The sequence below is a fragment of the Gouania willdenowi genome, chromosome 4 (genome assembly GCF_900634775.1).
Source record: "Gouania willdenowi chromosome 4, fGouWil2.1, whole genome shotgun sequence".
Taxonomy (NCBI): Eukaryota; Metazoa; Chordata; class Actinopteri; order Blenniiformes; family Gobiesocidae; genus Gouania; species Gouania willdenowi.
Window position 1 is genome coordinate 20,399,650 of NC_041047.1, and position 23,319 is coordinate 20,422,968.

General features: G+C 38.6%; 1 protein-coding gene across 5 annotated transcripts in view; it reads left to right on the top strand.

Annotated features, from left to right (window-relative positions):
• Positions 1–23,319, top strand: part of ap3d1 (adaptor related protein complex 3 subunit delta 1) — a 33,159-nt gene that overhangs the window by 3,285 nt on the left and 6,555 nt on the right. For 2 of the 5 annotated variants that reach the window (XM_028443786.1, XM_028443787.1), the window contains exons 2-28: positions 2,828–2,923; positions 3,518–3,598; positions 3,691–3,771; positions 3,873–3,980; positions 4,062–4,191; positions 4,967–5,106; positions 5,341–5,414; positions 6,286–6,335; positions 7,210–7,259; positions 7,500–7,548; positions 9,021–9,166; positions 9,875–10,023; positions 10,132–10,362; positions 10,468–10,699; positions 10,833–10,978; positions 11,134–11,275; positions 12,200–12,271; positions 12,353–12,428; positions 12,529–12,728; positions 13,985–14,058; positions 14,320–14,343; positions 15,997–16,168; positions 16,252–16,395; positions 16,719–16,772; positions 19,728–19,841; positions 19,985–20,143; positions 20,966–21,013. In XM_028443786.1, the coding sequence (XP_028299587.1) occupies positions 2,828–2,923; positions 3,518–3,598; positions 3,691–3,771; positions 3,873–3,980; positions 4,062–4,191; positions 4,967–5,106; positions 5,341–5,414; positions 6,286–6,335; positions 7,210–7,259; positions 7,500–7,548; positions 9,021–9,166; positions 9,875–10,023; positions 10,132–10,362; positions 10,468–10,699; positions 10,833–10,978; positions 11,134–11,275; positions 12,200–12,271; positions 12,353–12,428; positions 12,529–12,728; positions 13,985–14,058; positions 14,320–14,343; positions 15,997–16,168; positions 16,252–16,395; positions 16,719–16,772; positions 19,728–19,841; positions 19,985–20,143; positions 20,966–21,013 (3,042 nt within the window). The remainder of the gene's footprint in view (positions 1–2,827; positions 2,924–3,517; positions 3,599–3,690; positions 3,772–3,872; positions 3,981–4,061; positions 4,192–4,966; positions 5,107–5,340; positions 5,415–6,285; positions 6,336–7,209; positions 7,260–7,499; positions 7,549–9,020; positions 9,167–9,874; positions 10,024–10,131; positions 10,363–10,467; positions 10,700–10,832; positions 10,979–11,133; positions 11,276–12,199; positions 12,272–12,352; positions 12,429–12,528; positions 12,729–13,984; positions 14,059–14,319; positions 14,344–15,996; positions 16,169–16,251; positions 16,396–16,718; positions 16,773–19,727; positions 19,842–19,984; positions 20,144–20,965; positions 21,014–23,319) is intronic. The other 3 variants (XM_028443788.1, XM_028443789.1, XM_028443790.1) reach the window with 2 other exon arrangements.

Below are 23,319 nucleotides of genomic sequence, written 5' to 3' on the forward strand. Positions count from 1 at the left end.
TCTTCTGACCTTGTCATTTTTAAGCTCTCTGGTGTTATCCATTAAACAGCAGCATGTGGATCTGGTGATGATTTGTGCCTTCTTCATCTGTCTACCTTACCCCACCCCCCCTACACACACACACACACACACACACACACACACACACACACACACACACACACAGTCGCTTTGCTGTCTCATGACCACTCACACATGACCAGCACCCTCTCACACTCAAGACTGCTTTTGTGTGTATGTGATTGTTAAACAAACACATACTTCTCTCAACAACGGTCGAGTGATTGCTAGAATATGAGATCTCACCCAGATAGAATAGATTCCTCACCACTGTTCAGTTAAAGGTCTGAAATATTGAAAGCAAGAAGAACAATCTGTTGTCCGGCAGCAGTTGTTGCATCAGCAGCTGTTTCCATTTCCTCAGCATTCACTGCCACATGATGTTACTGAGAATGCACATTTGTTTAAAAAAAAAAAAAATCAAGTATCTTTGGGTCATCAGGTGTGATGAACTCCTAACTGAAAAATATATGTTTTCTAAAGCCTAAAGTCACAGAAAGTCTATTGTGGACAGAATTGAATCAAATGGACTTGTCGTCCCTAATTCTTGGCCATCCATGTCAAATGTATTTAACTAGCATGATGTTTTCCGTTCAGAGAAGTTCTCACCAAGCTTAGCTGCTATGCTAGGTGATAGTGATGATAGGGATTTCAGTCCTCTAGTTTTTGTGAATAAATGATTGAATAAATTCGGTGATAGGAGGAGCTAGGGCTACAGGTAGGGCTGGGCGATATGGACCAAAACTAATATCTCCATATTTTTAGGCCGGGCTACCGGACTCAAAGCGCCTCTCACTTTGTTGTTGTTCTTCTTCTTGTTGTGTACACTTGTTAAGATCTCTACTCCTCTGTTATTCGTGAACGGATCGGGCTGAAATTCGGTAGATATAATCTATGGATGTTTACGCATCAACACTCTGAGCCCGATTTTTGATATGGGGCCCAAAAGAAGAAAAAAAAAAACCAAAAGTTATTCCTCATTTATTTGCCAGTCAAATATTATGACGGTTTCTGGTACCGAATCATTGGCACATATCAATATATACTGTAAATGGGGCTCATTACCCCGTACGTGTCACAAGGTTGCCCGGGTGCCCCATTTTTCAAATGACAACTCCTCTGTTAGTTCTTGTTAAATCAGAATGCAGATTGGTATGAATACTCTATGAATGAATGTGATGAGATGCTCAGAACCCTTTTTTTTTTAAATGGGGCCCGGGGCCCATCCCCCATTTTCGTCGGTCATTTCCAAATTTATGAGAACATATTCGTGTGATATATTGTTTCAAAGTTAGTTCAACGTAGATTATGATTATGCCTCGCACAATTCGATTTAGGGGCCCACCCCCCCTTTTCGGCAATTTCTATTAAAGTCATTTTCTCACGTATTTGTGTGTCAAATATTCCGACAGTTGGTGGTACCGAATCATTGACACATACCAGCATATGAATGGGGCCCATTGCTGTGTATGTGCTGCAAAGACGTCACATTTTGTTACTCGGTGGAACCGAGTCATTTTACTGAATTCTGGGGAACGTGGTACGTGCTATTTGGCGCTGAGGCGTTCCGCTGGCCTGGCCGTAGTTCATCCGAACTTGTTTCTCAAGAATTCGATATACAATATGAAAATCAATATTTTCAACTCAATATAGTCTTACCAGAAAGACAATTCTAAGTTAAATTTACTGGTGCAAAATGCCACACAGGCACATTTATTAACAAACACAGCCGCACAATATGAGCCACTTTTGGCTTTTTTTCCAATAAGAGAGTGAGTTTTGTAGTGTGGCTTGTTTAGTGGAAGGTCTGACATCTAACTGAGCTTTTCATGCTGTTCTGAGAAATAGTGAAAGCAGCAACTCCTAAAACGAGTATTTAAATACTAAATAAGCTATAAAATAAAAAGATATCAATATAGGTGATATTGTAATTTTCATTATCACCAAAATAGAAAACTCAATTTACCTTGAATCTTGATATTTTGTCCAGGCCTAGCTACAGATGTATACTACCTCCATTATCATGGCTGAGATGGGTTTACTACAGCAGTGGTTCCTAACTTTTTGAGATGGGTGAGCCTTTTTGCTAAATCATGTGTATTAATTTAAACACCTCAAACTGCCCACTGTCTCTAGCAAAAGTAACTACGATAGATACACAAGCTATTTATGGATTTTATCTGCTGTTTCACACTTTGTTTAGAAAAGCCATCAATATCTGTTTGAGTATTCAACTGTTTCCACACTAGTTTCTGTCTTTGCATCGCTTTCAGATTAAAAAAATGTACATTTTAGGAAACAAGTAGTAGTTCCCAATTTGTAGTAGTTGATTAATATTCATTCATTCATAAATTCCACCTGCAAATATTAGGATTTCTTTGCAGCATTTATTGCAGTAGAATACTGAAATATCTTTTTGACCATTTGGTTGGATTCGTGGGAAATGGTTGATTTAAGCACCCAGCCACCTGTGACCAAATATTTGGTTGAGTAATAAAAAACATCTGAACAACACAAAATAACACTAACAAACACGTTCGGTTAGAAATAACTCTAGACCTGCACCTCACAGGTTCTCAAGTAGTGTGTGTGATCGTTTACTCACTCCTATTAAAAGACAACAACTCATCACCTAAAACCAATTTGCTCTATTTGAACATTCGCCAGCAAAAAAGAAAGCTGAGGTTTTTTTTTTTTCTAGTCCATGTGTCCTATTAGCAGCCCTCACCTTTTGCTAATCTCATCATGCCTTTTTGTCTCCCCTCAGGCCAAGTACATCTCCACATGCATCGATGAGATCAAACAGGAACTCAAGCAGGACAACATCGCTGTCAAAGCCAATGCTGTGTGCAAGCTCACCTACGTAAGAGATCTCTCTGTGGGGTTCACTGACACTTTACATGTCTGTCATCTCTTCAGTTGCTCATAGATGCACACGGATGAGTCTATTTGTGGCTGCTAGAGTGAGGTTTCTTTTTAAAAAAAAATGCCTTTGGGTGTAAAGTTTAGTTCCAAAAGCCTGGTTGCCCAATCGTTTCACATTTTATAAGATTAGAGAAAATGACTAGATACAGGCTTATATGATTACAACAAATGTGAACCCTTTCAGTAGTCATTTAATTCAATCTGTATTCATAATCGTGTGTGTCTCATAGCAGTTTATGTCATGTTGTGCATGCAATGGTAAACCCTGTCGAGCTGTGATATCTTTAGAAAGCATAGCAAACAAAATCATTAAAGTGTATTCCCCCTTGTGTTTTTAGAAATAATTAACACTGGGTTAAATAGTCGACATCACAAAAATGTAAAATGACACCTTAATGAGGCTCTTTTTTAATTTAGCATTTAGATTAAGGTGTGTTGTTGGTGTCAAAGTCTGAATAATAAAGTCCAATAAAAAAAAAAAAAACATGCTCTGCTCTTCAGTGACTGTTTTTTGCTCTCCTTTGTGTTACAGCTCCAGATGTTGGGCTATGATGTCAGTTGGGCTGCCTTCAACATTGTGGAAGTCATGAGTTCCTCCAAGTTTACATACAAGGTAGAGCTGGAGTATTAAAACTAGAGATCTGAGATTCCGAATTTTACCGATAACTATTATTTTTTGTGTGTGTGTTTTTTTTCATCTGGCAGCGGATTGGCTACCTGGCAGCCTCCCAGTGCTTCCATGAGAGCACAGATGTCATCATGCTGACAACCAATCAGATTCGAAAGGTCAGTGGCGTCCTTATTTTGTTCAAACGTCCCTTTTTAAGCTTCCGACCTTTTGACTTCCAGACTTTTTACTGTGTATTTATTATCCTTTTCTCCCACAGGATCTCAGCAGTCCCAACCAGTACGACACTGGCGTTGCCCTCACTGGCCTCTCTTGTTTTGTGACCCCTGACTTGGCTCGGGATTTGGCCAATGACATCATGACACTGGTAAGTTACAGAAGAACAGCCACAGATTGTATTCAAAGATGGTATTATTCTGACATTTTTTCTGATATTTTTTTCTTCTAGATGTCGCACACCAAACCATACATCAGGAAGAAAGCTGTGTTAATCATGTATAAGGTGTTCCTGAAATACCCAGAATCCCTGCGCCCTGCCTTCCCCAGGCTAAAGGAGAAACTAGAGGACCCAGACCCAGGTACTAGATAACTTCTTTATTTGTTGAAACAGAATGCCGTTCATTATTTATTTTAGAGTTGGATAAATATTAGACTCTAGAAATAGGATTTTGTTTTTGCAACATTTACTATATTCTTCTCAAGGAAAATCCTGAGCACAGCTTGGACTCCGCAGGACAAATATTGCCTGTCACCTAAAATAAAATGTAATAATTTAACCAGGCTAAATGTATGCGTTTGGGGAAACCACAGGGAGTTAACAGGGTTGTTGCACAAACAATAATATTTACTGTTATGATTTCCTCGTTTTGATCTGAATGTGTCGGCATTGACTAACTTGTTTTATCTGCAAACCCATGTCTTCAAGATGTATGCCATGTGTTTTAACCCCATATAGTCTGGTGTTTGTATTTGATGTATTCTTTGTTTAGACCTAAAATATATCTTTTTGAAAACCAAACTTACAAGATATTCATTTTTTTTTAAAGAACTTCATGTATAATTTTTCATTCAGAACTAAAATATTGTGTTTTAAAATTCTTACAACTACTTAAATCATTACTTTGTAAAGAATAATTTAAATCTATTATTTAGTTTTTTAAAGAATATTTATGTGTCAGTCGGTATTAAGAGTGACAATAGGAAGAATACGAAGGGAAGTTTATTAGAGGAAGCAAAGTGGTGTCTCCTCCTGTCTGCGTCCGTATCAAATTACATGAGGATTATTCGTGTGCGTAGTGTTGCTCTCTGTGTTCCGACGATCATTTGTCTGCGTCCCATGTGGTTTCTTTTCAGGTGTCCAGTCAGCAGCTGTAAATGTTATCTGTGAGCTGGCACGCAGAAACCCAAAGAACTACTTGTCCCTGGCCCCACTATTCTTCAAACTCATGACCTCCTCAACCAACAACTGGGTTCTCATTAAGATCATCAAGCTGGTCAGTGAGCATGAGTCTGAGAACATCCTCTAGATGTTTGCAGCTTAGTTTAGAACTGAAAAGTTAGATTTTTGTAAACATCTGAACAATATGAATTCACATGCAGTCAAATACAACTGCAACTCCTAAAGGAGAAATTGAATACTTGAAGTTTACTTTGCCGCTACGTACTTGTATTTGAAGCCCTGATTTGCATCCAGCAGTTTGGAGGTTAACACTGACATTCTTCTACAGTTTGGTGCTCTCACACCACTGGAGCCGAGACTTGGGAAGAAGCTGATTGAACCTCTGACTAACTTGATCCACAGGTGAGCTAAAACCCTTCAAAGTGGTAGAGAAAGGCCACTTTTACATGGAAGCTTTAATTCCTCTTTAAAGCAGAATAAAAGTTCATTCCTTTTTAACCTGACCTTGTAAACACTTAATTTCTACACTATTTAATAAGAGCCTTAAAAGACATGGATATAATGAAAAAAGGGGGATGGATGGAGGCATAACCATGCAGACATTAACACGGACACATGTACATATTACCCACATGGAGGTGACTTCATTGGATGGGTGATACTGAGACCATAGACAGAGTAAATGTGTCCCCGTACTGCTGCACAGGCTGTAATATCACCAAGTTTATCATTCTACCGGTTGTTAGAGCTTCTATCTTTACCAGGGAGCAACTATGTATTCCTGGTTATTGTTTTCTGGAGTTTTACTAGGCTTTATTTACCGGTGATTAGTTCATATCTCTCTTCCGCTCCGAAAGGGAGATAGTGTGTTATTGTCGAGCTGTTGCTTCAAAACTACAATCAAAATAAAGGTGAAAACAGTTCTCATGTGTGGTGTTATGTGTTACAGCCGACAATAAAAGGTTTGTTGTGTGTTTTTCCTGATAGACGTGATACGTCATGTTCACCCCCTGTCCAATCAGAACCTTCCAAACCCCCAGACCTAAAGTGGAATGAACTAAAGCCGAATAAACTGGTTTTCCATGTAAACCTCAATTCGGGAATTACTATTTCCATGTAAACACCAAGCTGAACACTTTAATTCCGAATGATTTAATTCGGAATAACTCATTCTCACTCTGAATTGAAAAACATCATGTAACCGTGGCCAATGATACATTGATTGAAATCTGCAGTGTGTCGGTTTCTAAATCTGATACTCTCTTTCTCACAGTACCTCAGCCATGTCCCTCCTGTATGAATGTGTCAACACTGTCATTGCAGGTCAGTATTGCTTTAAGTGTTGTCATGTATTTGTAGTAGTTAGTGCGTTTGGTATCTATGCTGGGATTTATTATTTTAACTGTGGCTAAAGGTTTCTATATGACATTGTGAAGTTATTTTCTACTTGAGTGATGAAAGGTAGGTGGAAATGTAAAGGCCCATATTTGCATGTAAATCATGTAAAAACATCACAGTGGTGTATTACTGTGGTGTGATACATTATGCTATTGTTAATTATGAAAATGTTGTAAATTATTCCTACTATTGAGATCTTTTTTCTTTATTATAATTCCGTACGTTTTTATAATGGAACACTTGAAAAATACTAAAGGAAATCCTGCTATGTCCTGGCATTTACATCATTTTAATGGTTATTGATTAATTTTGATTTTTAAGGGGAGGAAAAAAGCTTGTTCCGATGAGTTATACTGATGGTTATATTGACTCTGAGGGAATATACTGAGCGTATAACTGACAATTCTGAGAGTTATACTGACTGTGGTTTATACTTACTCTGGACAACCTCTGAGAGTCAATGTCACTTGCATTTTCTCTGTAAATGCAGGTTATCTCGTACAATGTTGACTTTGACTATGTTTTTTAAATGTACAGCTCTTTAGGTCACCATATCAGGTAAACTTGGATAAGGTAGCTGGACTCTGGGATGCAAGCTGAAATCTCCTTAAGAAATCAATCAAAGCTTCTGGAGTTGCCTCCATTTAATTATTAAAGAATAATTAAACTCAATGTCTTTTCATATATCAAGAATCTTTTTTTGTTTTTTTCTGTTCGCCAATCACAGAATATTTCCCTTCTTTAGATATTTAGTTTACATTAATCGCTAACAAAACAACATCTTTGTCCTTCGTTGCAGTGTTGATTTCTTTATCCTCTGGGATGCCGAACCACAGTGCTAGTATCCAGGTAAGTCTCTAGTTGTTGACCCTTTCCACTCCAGTTTAAGAAGAAAATCGAGTGGTTTAAGGAGCTTTTCCAGTTCCCAATATTTTAAACAGAAGTACATAAATGTTTTTACATTGGCACGATGCATGGAAAAACAAAAGTTCTGTGATGGTTTGATTAGACAGGAACTGGTGTGGAAAGGTCGTAGGTCATTTACAAGTTCTGTCCTTCTCTCGCTCTCTCTCACCCCTTGTCCTACAGCTCTGTGTCCAGAAACTGCGTATCCTGATTGAAGACTCGGACCAGAACTGTGAGCCCTCTGTCAATGCCTGCAGTGTGTCATTTTCTCATTGTCTGCGTGTTTATTAACTACGGAAGAATCTAGCTCTTGTAGACAACATTGATGTAGATCCCCTGACTCTGGATAACTCGAACACTATTTTCTTATCACACTGAATTAGGTCGGCCCGCTTGGAAAAGCCATTCCTCCAGGTTCATCATCACTGAAAGCCTGCCTGTGACTAAGGGGAAAAAGCTGCTTGCAGTAGAGTTTTTGGGATTGCACCCAGTTTGCACATTATGCTGAAAGAACTGCCTCTACTATTGCGAAGCATCCTCAAGCAATTCGAGTTATCTGGATCTCCTTTTTGTAGTTAGTCGTCTGTAAAGTAGGCTGTAGTGGTGGTGGCGCACATAGATCAGATCGTGAACTTGTGCTTTGTTTATAATTTTTTGTCCTTTTTTTTTGGCTCCTGCAAAGTATGTAAAGTAGGTCAAGATCCATCTATCTTCAGGTTAGTGAAGATAGCGTACTGGTGAAGCGTAGACACTTAGAATGAAATGAAGTTTAAATGGAAGTCAGTTGACATGCAATGCCTGCAGTGTCATGCTTTGGATTGGTGTCGGGGTTTTGCTTGGTGACTGAAAAGAGAGACCTGACTAGACTTTTTTTAATATGTTGTTTTATTTACATAATGCAAAGGGCTTCAGCATCAATAAAACAATCCATTGGTTAAATGCAGTGGTTTTAATGGTTCTACAATACGTTTACAATCTTAAACTCAAACGTTTAACTGACATTTGTACGTTTGGACCGTTTGGGCTTGAAAACACAATTTAGCGGTAATGGTTTGGTCTGATGTTAAGATAAAAAGGTTAACAGAATTAGTTGAGGAATAATTGGATAAGCTTTGGACAAAAAAGCCTGGCAATATTACAAACGCATTGAAAAGGTCAGACAGGAGCAAACTGGACAAATAATCGGCTCACATAAATAAATGTGTGGAGTTTGGTTCCAGGTATGTCTTCAGTCAGTTTTGGGGCAGTGCAGGGCCCCACCCCTGGCCATTCCTGTAATGTATTTGCTGCAGTGATCAGACTCGTCTCACCCCAAGGTCGATCCCACGCATACGCATCGATCGAGCAGCTGAGAGGCATTAGTCTCTGCTACATTAGATGATCGATACACTGCCCTGATTCAGCACGTCTCTGAATTTTAAGAATAGTTTGAGTAGGAGCTGCGAAGGATGAGAACGAGAAGAAGCTCAGCGTGTCTCGTGTGTATGTGTTTGTGTCCTTTCCCTCATACGTTGGTTTTTGTGTTTGTGTCATTCCCTTTTGAGTTATTGCTTTTAAGCATTTATTACTTTCAATTTTATATGATTTCTTCTTTACGATAGTAATAAATAAGTGGATAAATGCAGTTCATACAAGTTTGCTGATTTTATATGATTTGGTAGGTGTGTATCCATTGTTAAATATACTGAGGTTGTTTTTGTGTAGTGAAGTACCTCGGCCTGCTGGCCATGTCAAAGATTCTGAAGACCCATCCCAAGTCCGTGCAGTCTCACAAAGACCTCATCCTCCAGTGTTTGGACGACAAAGACGAATCCATTCGTCTGAGAGCTTTGGACCTGCTCTATGGAATGGTAGACACCAAATACATCTCATTTTTATATAATCACAGCTTTTACAAAAAAGTTTCATGGAAAAAAAAAAAAAAAAAAAATCCGAAATGAAACTCAAGCCAAACATTTTCCTTTTTGCCATTAAGGAAATCAACTTTGTTTGAACTAAAAGAAGGGAAAGAATCAGTTCTTGTTGTATTTTTCTGACTTGGTTGATTTGTTTGGTGTGATTTAAAGCCTTTGGCAGATATTTACACGTCAAAGTGAACACAATACTCTGCACAAACCAGTAAATCTCCAGAAAGCCTGGTGTGGATTTGCAATGGCCTAATAAAAGTCTTTCCTTTAAGTTTATTTTTTTTTAGGTAAATGTTTTAAAGATAAATGTAATGGACAGACACAAATGCACTAAGAAACCAACTCAGGACAAAAGTATCAGATTGATCTCTCTCCACGCACTATATTCGACATATTGGTTTTTGGTGTTCAATGCACAGTAGTGTTTGATGTTTTTAGTTTCAGGGAAGTTTGCAAATATTTGAGAATAGATTAGCAGGATGCTTACAAATATTCAGAATGATCCAAAATAAAGCAATATGACGGTTTAATAATAGATGTTACATTTGCCTTTATTTTGAAGTTTTTATACAACAAAGGTGTTCTAGACTCTTCATGCCAGGCAACAGCTTTGATATTTATTTTTTACACCAAATAATCTTTTGTCATCAGGTGTCCAAGAAGAACCTAATGGAGATTGTGAAGAAGCTGATGCTGCATGTGGACAAAGCAGAAGGAACCACCTACAGAGACGAGCTGCTCACCAAAATCATCGACATCTGCAGCCAGAGCAACTACCAGTACATCACAAACTTTGAGTGGTCAGTTTCTTTCAAGTATTTTGCCCAATGTGTTATTCCAACATTGTAAAGTTTGTTTGATTGATTTGAAAAATCTGCACTGCTTTCATCTCCACGTGTGTTCTCTAGGTACATCAGCATCCTGGTGGAGCTGACCCGATTAGAGGGCACTCGCCACGGCCACCTCATCGCCTCCCAGATGTTGGATGTTGCTATCCGGGTAAAAGCCATCCGGATTTTTGCCGTTGCCCAGATGGCGACTCTGTTGGACAATGCCCACCTGCTGACAGGAAACATGCAGAGAAACGGCATCTGCGAAGTGCTGTACGCGGCGGCGTGGATCTGCGGCGAGTTCTCCGAGTAAGTGTTACTGTCTACTCAGCTTGTTACTATCAAATATTGTTGATTTTTTTTTTTTGCATCCTCTACAATAAAACTGTCATGTTCTGTGCTTCCTCTGCTAAGACACCTGGAAAACCCCATGCAGACCCTGGAGGCCATGCTACGGCCAAAGGTGGCCACCCTACCAGGCCACATCCAGGCTGTGTACGTTCAGAACGCAGCCAAGCTGTTTTCCACTGTGCTGAAGAGTCAGGAGGGCAGCACAGAGGGCACAGCGGCTCAAGAGACCAGCCAGCTGATGATAGACAGGCTCCCACTGTTCGTCCAGAGCGCCAACCTGGAGGTGCAGGAGAGGGTAAGACGGTTAATGGAGCTTATATTCCACATCCTGACTTTCTTCACTGAGCAGATCATCAGATCACAACCTGCAACCAAGATAAATCACTAAAGCTAATCTACACGGCTTCTCCTTCTTCTTCTGTGGTCAGGCCTCGTGCATCCTGCAGCTGGTCAAGTACATCCAGAAACTGCAGCAGAAGGAAGTAGAAGTAGCAGAAGAAGTCAGTGCCCTGTTTGCTGGAGAACTCAATCCTGTGGCTCCCAAGGCACAGAAGAAAGTGCCTGTTCCTGAGGGGTGAGTCGGCTCTGCACCAGGGCCAACGATCACTCATCTAATTTGTTGACTGTTTGTTTTGTGTGTGAGATGTTTTGTTCATACCTTTAGTGTTTTTGAGGAAGTCTCTCAAGAGTTCTTCCATAGGTAAAGTGTTTCCCCGCTTGTTTGTGTAGCTTGGATTTGGATGCTTGGATCAATGAGCCTCCATCTGAAAGTGAGTCCGAGGACGAGCAGCCCAAAGCGATCTTTGCCAAGGAGGAGCCCAAACACTCCCGGTCCCGGCACACAGAGGTGGACGAGAAAGAGCTAGCAAGGGTACGCTCAAAAGCAGTTATACATGACATAAACAACATAACTGTGTCTTCACTGAATTTATTCTGTATAATGTAAGGGTGTAAGAAAAAAAATCATTATTTCATCGTGCTATTATCGTATCGATTGAAAAATCTTGGGGTTTTTTTTAATGATAAAAAAAATTTAATTGCGCTAACATATGCAAAGCTTGTAAACGCCCAGTTACTAGGTGTCAGTGAACCACATACTGTAAGATCTTGTTAAACTGCCTCACTCTTCAATGCATTTTAGCTTGGAATGTGATTGCAATTTATTATCATAAACATGCTGGGCACTTTTATACATGTATGTGGTTACTTAAACATAAATAAATGATCAGAATCTGTTGTAGAAGCAAAAGTTAAACAAAAAATGTAATTTGACAGTTTGATAAACACTACTTGATTCTGATATTGGTACTTGAAATACAGTTGGTTGCCATTTCTCACAAGTTAAAAAAATCATATATATACACGTTTCATTTTATTTTGTACTTGTAAAGGTGAAATTTGTAATTATTGATATTGCGATACTAAGCAAAACAACATACATCGCGATATATGCAAATCGTGAATCGTATTGTCTGATTCATGGCAATGCACACCCAGAGTATAGTATTGATTCAATTTCCTCAGTAAAGTATTAGAAACTTGACCATCAGTGGGAAAAAATATGTGAACAATTCATGAACCACAAGCTTTATAGCTTCTGTGAACAAATGTACCTACTAAATCCAAAGATGATAATCATAACTACATGAAAAACTAAATGAATCACTTTAAACTTTACTGTACAAGGTTTGCTTTAAGGTTTTAAGAAAGCAACCACACAGAATAAAAAATGAACACTAAAAATAATAAATAAAAAAGAAATAATAATGATTGTTTTTCCCTTTTCTGCTTCCAGAGAAGAGAAGCCAGAAAACAGGAGCAAGCCAATAATCCGTTCTACATCAAGGCCTCTCCATCGTCTCAGAAGGTTTGTTTACAGTAACAGTCTCTCATCCTGCTCAGTGTGCTGAATGAATCTGTGCTAACATGAACCGTTTCCTTCTGTTAGGTGTATCAGGAATCTCCTGGTGTGGAGCACATCCCAGTAGTTCAGATTGACCTCACTGTGCCTCTCAAAGTCCCAGGTTTGACACGTTAGCATTCAAATAAGGCCGAAAAACTCTCTCTCCTGACCCTTTTAAAGACAAACCACTTAATCGGCAAACCCCTCACCCATCACTGCAGGCCTGCCTATGTCTGACCAGTACTTGAAGCTGGAGGAGGAGCGTCGACAGAAAGAGAGAGCAGACAAGAAGAAGAAGGAGAAGAAGAAGAGGAAAGAAAAACGCAGCGGACGAGGGAGGAGACACGATTCAGGGCCAGAGAGCGAGGAGGACATCACACCTGCTCACATGGTCGACATCGTAACAGAGGAGATGCCAGAGGTGGGGACAGAGCAGAACACGTAACTCTCCCTCTACACCTGAAGCTTCACAAAAGGCAGAGCACACACAGATAATTGCCCTTTATGGAGGCAAAGATAGTTTTTTTTAAAAACTTTATTAATGAGTTTTAACATTTTATATGTCATACAGCAAGACAGGCACATAGTATACATAAAAATACAGTACTTAGTCCAGAGTTTATCCTAAACACAAGTACACTTGGATAAACAAACACAATACATCAAAATACACAATACGAACAATGAGGCCATTAACATCATAGTAAAACATCCACAATTTAGCCACAAGCAAATTATGAGTGTAATGGGGGGGGGTCATCTAAAGTTTTAAATACTCCAAGATAGCTTTCCACATGCTGTAAAATGTATGTAGGTTCCCTGACACCTTATAGCTCAGTTTTTCCAATTTGGAGTAATCCAATAAATTCTCTCAGCCAAGCTTCAAATACAGGAGGGGGATCAGATTTCCATATTTTCAAAATACATCTCATGGCAATAACCGTACCATCAGCAACCATTGTACACAAATGTTTGTCCTTATTTTCCAATGTGCTATCAATGCCCAATTCAGGGTCTGGGTCAAGATTAATTTAAAATGTATAGGAATACCATCTAAATATTGAACCCCAGAAGTCTTTAATCTTTGAACGTTCCCAAAAGTGATTTGGACAGAGAAGGTGAAAGTAAGAGCGTAAGAGACAAATAATGTATTTAGAATCTGCACCTTGTAGAAAAATAAACTTTATTTTAGAAATGAAATTCCCAAAGGTAGGCAGCGATTTCATCTTTAACCTAAATAATAATTGAGTTTTTAATCTCCTTTTTCTCTTTGATTGACCAAATTAATTTTCTCCCTTACTTAGTATTTGGTATTTAAATGTATAAATCTTACCACTGTTGCTCACGTATTTGATTTTTCTTGTTTTTTCTGAGGTAAAAGATTTAACTGGGTTGTTTCTTCTCATTTATTATCCTCAGCCACAAAGTGTGGAAGCGTGATATACTGTAGGTTTGAGCTCTGTCCGTGTGTCCGTCCATCCGAGTTAAAGGGGACAGCTTTTCTCAGAAACTGTTTAAGATAGGATACCCAAATTTGGTGTGTGGCTTCAGGGTATGAATACCTTGATTGAGTTAAAAAATGAGAAGCACGCAATTATTTTTTCCGGCGTTATTGCCCTTGTTCCATTTTTTTTTTTTTTTGGCGGGATGATGTTGATGAACTGTCTTCTTGTTCAGAATGCCTTACCCAGTGATGATGACGACAAAGATCCCAACGACCCTCACAAAGCCCTGGACATCGACCTGGATAAGTGAGTCCAAAGCTTTAGAGTACTTTACTAATGTTTGTTGTGACTCATGTAGACATTGTTGTAACTTGTTTTTTTTTATTTTTTATTCACACATCCTCGTTCTTTAGCTGCTGAACGTTTGGCTAGTTCTGATTCCACCGTTTATTCCCTTTAAAGTGACTTTGCCCTCATCTACTCTCCACACCGTCTCATGCGTTTTGCTTTTCTGCTTTCGTTTTTCTATGCATACACACACCCATTGCTGCCTCTTTGCGCGGGCAGCTTGGTGGAGTCGGCTGGGCGCAGGTGAGTAGCATCCCGACTGTCAGGCCTGTGCTCGATTCGTACCCAGCCTGCCTATTTCCTGCTCCATTCATCACACTAACTCTACCAGTCCCAGCTTCCGCTCACCTGAACCTTTGTACCGTTAGCTTTTCTATCTTGCCTTTTTGTTTGTTTCTTTTATCCAAGCTTTAAAATATTAGCATATTTTCTTCATCGGTCAGCTATTTAAACAAAACTCGATTAAAAAAAAATCCTATTATTGACGCCGTGTTGTCATGACTTTGTTTTTAGAGCCTTTTTTTATTTGCAAATGTGAAGTAAAAATGCAGTTCAACTGCCTTGTAAAGATAATATCCTGCAGGAAATTACTTTTCTTTTTCTCTTTTCTTATCATGTGAAGATGGCAATGTTTTATTAAAAAATTATACACGCAGTTCAGAGGAAATGTTAAAAATCCTGGAAACTAGATGACTCTTGGCCGTTTGTTTTTGTTAACACATTAACGTATTGCATGCACAGCTTCAGCTGATAATGAGGATCATGACAAAAGTCACCATATACCCTGAAACCTTTGACTGCAGCTGTAGTTTGCATGTGTTGATGCTCCAGATTTCAGAAAGCTTTTCTTTTCTATGGACACTAAAATACATAAATGAGTTTATTCAATGTGAAATGGTAAACTTCATCGGGTCATATTTTAATTTCACACAGGTTAGACACACAGACACAAAGTAGGACATGACAAAAAGTGTCAACTAGGCTTAACACATTATTTGGAGAATAAAATCCACATGAGTAGGAATCTGAAAATAAAAAAACAGACTAGAAAGTGGAGTTAAACAATAAATTAAAAACATAAGTATATTAAATAATCTGTATATAATGTATTTGTGGTAGATTCTTATTGTTTTTAGAGATAGTAGCCAGCAGGGGGCCATAGAAGATTTGTTTCTCACCAACAGAGAAAAATGCCTTTTGGTTGTTTTTTTTTAATTGTTATGGCCTTTTGCAGATTACATTATTTTCTGGAGAACTCGTTTGGATTGCTGAAACCTTGGCTAATAAATGCTCTTCTGCATGAGAAGGCTAGATAATATTGACAGATCATAGCTGGGTCATTTCATAAATGGCCCACGCACTTCGGTCTCAAAAAATTCTGAAATTTTTGCGAAATTGTTACGTTATTATTGAATACGTTCACTGGAAGTTGTGGCATATGCAAAGTTGTTTACTGAAGGCTCAAACATGTTTGAGCCTGAAATCCTGAACAACTTTTTTCCAAATTTGAGGGGCTGTACGTCCATCTGATGGGATGTATAGCAGATTTCTTTGTATAGTCTGAGAGAGGAGGTGGCGCTGTATAACTATACCAAATGTCAATTTTCAATGTGATGTAATTGTTGAGATATTGGAAGCCGAAAAGGGAAGAAAAATAACAACACGTGAAAATCGGCACATGCCCCCTTACTAAATTGTCCATATCTCAAAAAGTATTTATCCAATCAAACTAAACATTAAATGTGCCATTTAAATTAAGGAACAGTTGGTAAAAATTTTAGAATTTTTTTTTAGGCTGAAGTGCATGGAATGTCCCAGCTTTAATGATGGTATCGGCCCTGACCACCATTAAACCCCATCTGATCCAAGTAAGATTTTATGTCCGTTCTTGTTCAGGCCTCTTGCAGACAGCGAGAAGCTTCCTGTCAGGTCACATCGTGCAGCCAAGGTCGCAAAAAGCCCAGTGGAAGATGGAGATGCAGAAAACACTCCTCCATCACAGGAGCCCAAGAAGAAGAGCAGCAAAGAAAAGAGGGAGAAGAAGAAGGACAAAGACCGGGATAGAAAGGTGAGGAGGAAGAGTTTTTTCCATACCTTCGTCTGAGCTTTTCAGTGCGACACGAGGCTGACTTTGTCATCCTGTTAATGCAGAAGAGCAAAGAAGAGAAGAAGAAGAAGAAACACAAGCATGAAGAAAAGGAGGAGGATCTACTCGGGGGCGAGGCTGATGAGCCTGTGGTTCAATCAGAAGACACCACTGAGGTCGTGGCTCTGCCCACTTCAACCAATGCTGAGGTAGGCCTTTATATCATGTCATAGCATAGATAGATGGTTATATAAAGAATTTTTCTAACTGGTTATACATTTTCTATTAATTAGCATGATTATATTCATTGACTTAACACTTCCATTGCTTCCTTACGGCTTCGCTACTCATCAGTTGTAGTTACTACTGATCTCATACCAGTTTCCTGATAGTCTCTTACAAAATGCTTGATTCATTCATGAATTAAAGCTGCACATTCTCTGGATGTTTTCATTAATACTACAATGCACAGCCTGTTTTGCCCTCACCCCTCTCACCTCCTCACACTCCTCTCCCCCCATTCCTCTCCTAGGTTTCCGACCTGGATTTCTGGCTCTCAAACGCTCCAGTGCCCTCTAACACCCAGGTTGAGTTTCCCCTCCCTCCCGTTTCCCTGAGTCCTGTTCCTTCCATTCTTTGGACACTGCCTTCATCACACTATGTTTTAATGAGCCACCTCACACATTGGATTCCCTTACGCATCAACGCGTTTGTATAGGCATCAGTTTGTCTTAACTTTACACATCAGGGGTGTCAAAACAAATGTCACACAACAGGAACTTGACATACAAAAGGCTCAAACATACTCGGGCAGACCCCGCACACAACGGACTCAGCGCAAACTGTCCGCTTTCCTCAGAGCTTACATACTTGAATGCACCTTCATGTAGTCGTTTCCATTAAATACCTACATGTCCCATGATTCTTAGCGCTTCTCTGCAGTCCTTATACACCTGGGAGTACTAAAGGTGTTGCTACTGTTGTAGCTCGTCTACCAGTCTCAGGAGGGTGAAATGCAGGTTGGTGTTACATTTAATGTGGGTCGATACAATGCCGAGCAGTTTGCGGGTGTCCGCCCGAATATGTTTGAGCCTTAAGGGTGTAACAATTAATCCATGAGAACGATAAATTGATTTCTATTCCTACTATCCAACTATATCGATCTGTGCTCAGCAAGTTGGCCTTCCGGATGACATTAATCGATCTAAAATCGTTTTAAAAGGTAATCAATCGATTGTATCGATACAAGGAAATAACACATTGGATTTAAGCACGGCAAACTTTATATGGCTGTGTTTTGAAAGGTATTTTAATAATTTAAAGATGTTACGGCCATCGGAACAGATCTTGGATGCACTTCATTTGATGATATTAATATTGTATTATCTTTGTGTATAAAAAAAAGAAACAAGTTGAAGAGTCAGGTAAACCTTATATGTATTTTTATTGAAAATGAGAGCAGAAAAGGTTAACATTCTCTTAATTTAAACTGAAGTGTTGGTTGGAAATTATTCAAATAAAATGTAAATTTATTTTCCGTTAAATATTGTTTACTTGTTTATGTCCATAATATATTTATAGACAATTCCCTTACAAGAATCATCAGGAATCTATGAAACCTAACCTGCACCGTCCAGTATCTAGTTATTTATTATTATTTTGGCTAAAAAGTTACCGAATCAATTTCATGTCACTGAATTTTTTCAGATCGAATTGTTTTAAATTCACCAATATCGTCCTGGAATTGAATCAGCAACAATGAATCGTGAATCGAATTGTTGCTAAAACTAATCGTTACACCCCTATTAAATACACATATTAACAGTGGCTGTTGAAGTCTATCATGCCACAGGTGTGCAAAATCCAGCACCTAGGTATGCAGTGTGAATAGAATAGAAAGCGTGAATGGCTGTCAAGGTCTTTGAATGCAAGGGGAGGGTCATGGGTCAGAGCACGTCTCTGTACAAGGCAGCATCACCTGCTCAGAAGCGATTTCAAAATATCTGCTTACCTTAAAAAAAAAAAAACCTCCTGATGTGTAAGGAACCCCCCACACCTGATTCAACCTTCTCTGTTTCACAGGTCACACCCCCTCTGTCGTCCAGCATGTGTGTGTGGGTGTTCAGTGTGTGTGTGTGTGTGCATTTGTCTCACTATGTCGGTGTCTGTTGTCAGGCTTGAGGTCATTGTTGGGTGGAGGAGGTGAAAAGTGGGTTCCTTAGAATGTGACCAAAAAAAACTTAGTAATTCCCAAACTCAAAATGCTAAAACGAATCAATAAATACACAGAAAAGAATCACTAAGTGTCCGTTATTTTGATCTGTCATTTCTTGGCTCAATTGCATTATTTATTGAAAAAAAGAAGGCACCTTTTGCTAACTTCATTCAAAGAAAATGACAAATTTGTTATTTTGGAGGGTTTTTTTTCTAATAAAGAAAACCCTAAGACATAGAAAATATCCTTTTGTGATAACGGTTTAGCAATATTTGCATTTAGATTGAATTTTAAGCCTTAAGTAAAGCAACTACAACAAGGGTGCTTAACTAACTGAAGGATGCGTTTTGTGTACCAGGAAATTCAAAATGTATTTAAAGAAAATGAGAAAACCTAACTTGCATAGTTATTATGCTGGTTCAGGAAACAGTATTGGGCATTTTATTTAAATTAAATTATTGTTATTATTGTTATTATTTTTATCTGACTAAATTCTGTGCACTTGTGTAGATATGTACTGTAATTATCATATAATAATGTATTTCTTCTAACAAGATGGACCATGTTTTGAGTGTAGCAGTATTTTAAATCATCCATTTTCAAGTATCTTGGAGTTTATGGTTCTCGTGGGATGTGCATACACGTGCCTGGAGGTTTCAAATGTCTCTCCCCGCTCCAAAGCACCTGAATGCAGCTCTGCAGAAGAAGCCTGCGAATGAGTCTATTGTTGTAATCAGGTGTGTTAGAGCAGGGAGACATTGTTTTGACACTATTGCTTTAGCTCCCGTGCTTGTTACATAGTATTCTTTCCCCTCCTCCTCCTCCTGATTCTTTCTTCTGATGGAATACACTCGCGGTGACTTGCACGTCCTCAATAAAAACTTGCTTTTCAAGTCTTTTAACTTTGTTTTGGGGGATTTGTGTTTTAAATGAGCTGAGCCGTCAATCTTTGAGTAGTGGTTGACCTTTAAACATGTCTCGACATGACTGAGGCACTTATTTGCACATTTCGATCTCATCTTTTCAGAGCACCGTGTGTGTGTGTGTGTGTGTGTGTGTGTGTGTGTGTGTGTGTGTGTGTGTGTGTGTGTGTGTGTGTGTGTGTGTGTGTGTGTGTGTGTGTGTGTGTGTGTGTGTGTGTGTGTGTGTGTGTGTGTGCGTTTGTGGAAACTCTTAGACAGAGTTTGCAAGTCAGAGCTTTTCATGTTGGCAGTATCAGAGCTCTTCTGGCTGCTGCAGTTCAAACTTTCCACTGAAATAAAAGAATATACCTTCATAGTTGACACACCTAATTTGCCGATGTACCTGTTTTTTTTGTTCGACTAGGAAGCAGCAACAGTAGCAGCCACAGCAGAAGCAGATTCAGTCCCCGAGGCGACCTCTGGCACAGCACCAGACTCTGATCACGATGAGCCCAAAAATTCAGAGTTGGAGGAGACGGTGAGTCACCCAGATGTTGACAGAATTGCACAACTGTCCAACAATTAGTCACATGACCTAAGACTTACATTTTACCAACTCCTGACAACAGACTCTTGACTATGTCGTCAACCTCCATTTTTCTTTTCTTTTTCATTGAACAGAAGTCATCCAAACACAAGAAGAAGAAACAGAAGAAGGAGAAAGAAGAGAAGGAGAAGAAAAAGAAGAAGAAGCATCATCACCATCACCGCCACCACAGTGATGGAGGCGCAGACGAGTCAGTGCAGAACGGCACCGTCGAGGACGAGGAGCCTCTGCCGGTCAGTGTCCAACAGCCTAAACACAACCACACACGTGGGACCTTTTTGTTTTTCAGGTATTTATAATGAGAAAATAAATAGTGCTAGGTTTGTTGCACTTTAGAAAAGCAAAGAGAAGTTTTCACATTTCCCATTTTCTCACACACACTAGGGGTGTGCATTGCCACGATACGATAAATCCTGATACTATACAATATGATATTCATTACAATATCAATAATCACAAATTTCATCTTTACAAAAAGATATGAAATACAATTTATTAAACGTTTTTAAAACTTGTTAGAACAAGTAAAAGGTAACTAACTCAAGTACCCAAAAACAAGTGGCATGTTTATCAAACTGTCAAATTACATTTATTCAAAAAAGTTTAACTTTTGCTTCTACAACAAATTCGGTTTCTGTTAAGTTCTTAAATTCTTTAAGGGAAAAAAGTAACCACACCTATAAAAGTGCCCGGTATGTTTTAGGAAAATAAAAAGTTCCATATACTTCCAAGCAAAAATGCTTTGAGGAGTGAGGTAGTTTAGCATGGTCTGATGTGGTTCACTGACACCTAGTGACTGGGCGTTTATGTGCTATGCATATGTTAGCACAATGAAATGTTTTTTTTTTTGTTGTTGTTGTAAAACGTGGTTGCAGAAAATTGATTTGGACATTTTTTGGATCGATACGATAATCTCGCAGTGGGATATTGTGATATATATCGCCAATCAATTTTTGCTTACACCCTTAACACACACACAGTTTAGTGGTCCCACAGTAGCTGAGTAGAGTGCGCTCCTAGCTTTAGGTCTGACCTGAGCTCTTCTCTCATTTCAGCCCATGTCTAACTACTGCCTTCTGGCTGAGAACTCCTACATCAAGATGGTGAGTGACAGTGATACTGCTGCAGCTGAACATTGGCCACGGTTCCATGATGTTTTTTCATTCGGAATTAGTTATTCCAAATTAAATCATTCGGAATTAAAGTGTTCTGCTTCGTTTACATGGAAATAGTAATTCACGAATTGAGGTTTACATGGAAAACCAGTTTATTCCGCTTTGGTTTATTCCATATTAGGTATGGGGGTTTGGAAGGCTTTGATTGGACAGGGGTCTAACATGACGTGTCACGTCTATCTGGAAAAACACATAAACCTTTTATTGTCGGCTGTAACACAGAACACCACACACGATAACTGTTTTCACCTTTATTTTGATTGTAGTTTTGAAGCAGCAGCTCAACAATAACACACTTTGGTCCACGGAGCGGAAGAAATATGAACTATTTACCGGTAAATAATGCTCAGTAAATCTCCAGAAAACAATAACCAGGAATAAATAGTTGCTCCCTGGTAAATATAGTAGCTCTAACAACCGTTATAATGATAAACTTGGTGATATTACAGCCTGTGCAGCAGTATGGGGACGCATTTCCTCTGTCTCCGGGTTTTTGTATCACCCGTCAGGTGAAGCCAGCTCCGTTTGCTCATCTCTGTGTGCGTTTAAGTCCATGTGTCCGTGTTGATTTCTGCTCGTTTATTCATCCGTCCATCCACTCTTTTCAATCAATCTGTCTTTTAAGGCTCTTATTATTAATATTATTATTATTATTATTATTATTATGTCGCTCTTGTCCAGGCGGCAATGTTGGATTATGTCATTGTCGCAACTCGCACATGCGCAGAACGACCGGAATTAACTTAAAGCGGCTTTAAGTGTCGTTAACTGTTAATAAGAAAGAGGAATTATTTAATTCAGAATTAAAAATGGAATAAACCAGCCACCAAATCAGAATGAAGTTTAATACAGAATTAATCTAGCATTAGGAATTAAGTGTTTACAAGGTCAGGTAAAAGAGGAATTAACTTTTATTCTGCTTTAAAGAGGAATTAAAGCTCCCATGTAAAAATTGCCAATAAGGATTTAGCTTCCTACTTTTGCTGTGGTCATGATTTGTGTTTCATTCTGGTCATAATTGCCTCCACTAATGTAAATAGTGAACGGAATTTGTTCCCAGCGTTGTTGCTACTAAAACAAATGACATAAGGAGCTAACCGACCAATTGAACTGAGAACTGTTCCCCAGAACTCTTCTGGGTTTTACAGTTAAACAGCTGCTTGTAGAACTTGGAGCTTATTTGGTTGTGATTTGTACAATTAGAGATTTAAGTTGAACAGGAACAGTCTGGGCGCCACTCTCCGGTTTTTTTTTTTTTTTGGCGAGGAAGAGGTCCAGTGACCTGGCTTCCGCGTATGGGAAGAATCACAAAATGCAGTGTGACTCAGGGGATCTGATACGCAGCAAAACAAGAGAGGAAGGAACTTAGGAAGCTGAAACAGGACGAGAAAAAATCCAAGACCAGAACAACAACAGCAGCAGAGGTCTGCCTGCAGCCTTCATTTCATTTTCAAAGCGTGACCCCATATGGGGTGGCCCCGGAATTCCAAAAAAAATGTTTTTTTTTTTAATCTGATTAAAATTACATTTTTGTAATTTTTTAGGTTATTATTCTTTTTCAATTTTAAAACACCACACACATTCTCAAACAACTGTATTCTATACTTTCACTTCTTCAAATATAAATCTAGTTAAAGAAAACGCAGTATACATTTTTTATTTTAAAAAAAAAAACAGTCATTAAATAATTAAATAAAAAACATATATTTTTGTAATTACTCTTTTTCAAAGTAAAATATCACACATAATCTCAAGCAACTGTATTCTAAACTTATACTTACTCAAAAATAAATGTAGTTAAAGAAAACACAGTTTGAAATTTTAATAATTAGTCTTTAAATAATAATAATAAATGACGTATTTTTGGAATTTTCAAGAATTATTCTTCTTTTTCAAATTAAAAACACTTTCACTTCCTCAAATATCAATCTAGTAAAAATAAAATAAAAAAAGGATAAAAATATCTGAGCTGGCACATCTCATTACGAGTAGCACTATAGTGACACTATTTCACAAACATGATTTAAAAAAAAAGTAATATTTTTAAAAAGAAAAAGTGTCGGCGTCGCCAGAGATATGTGATATCAAAATTGGATCACTGCCCAAAAAAGGTTGAGACCCACTGATTTAGTGAATCAATCCGTCTTTTATGTATATTGTTTACAGTAATGTAAGCTGAAGCATTTGATGCTTTAATAAGGGTTTTTGTATACACAGTTAAAATAAAGCACACG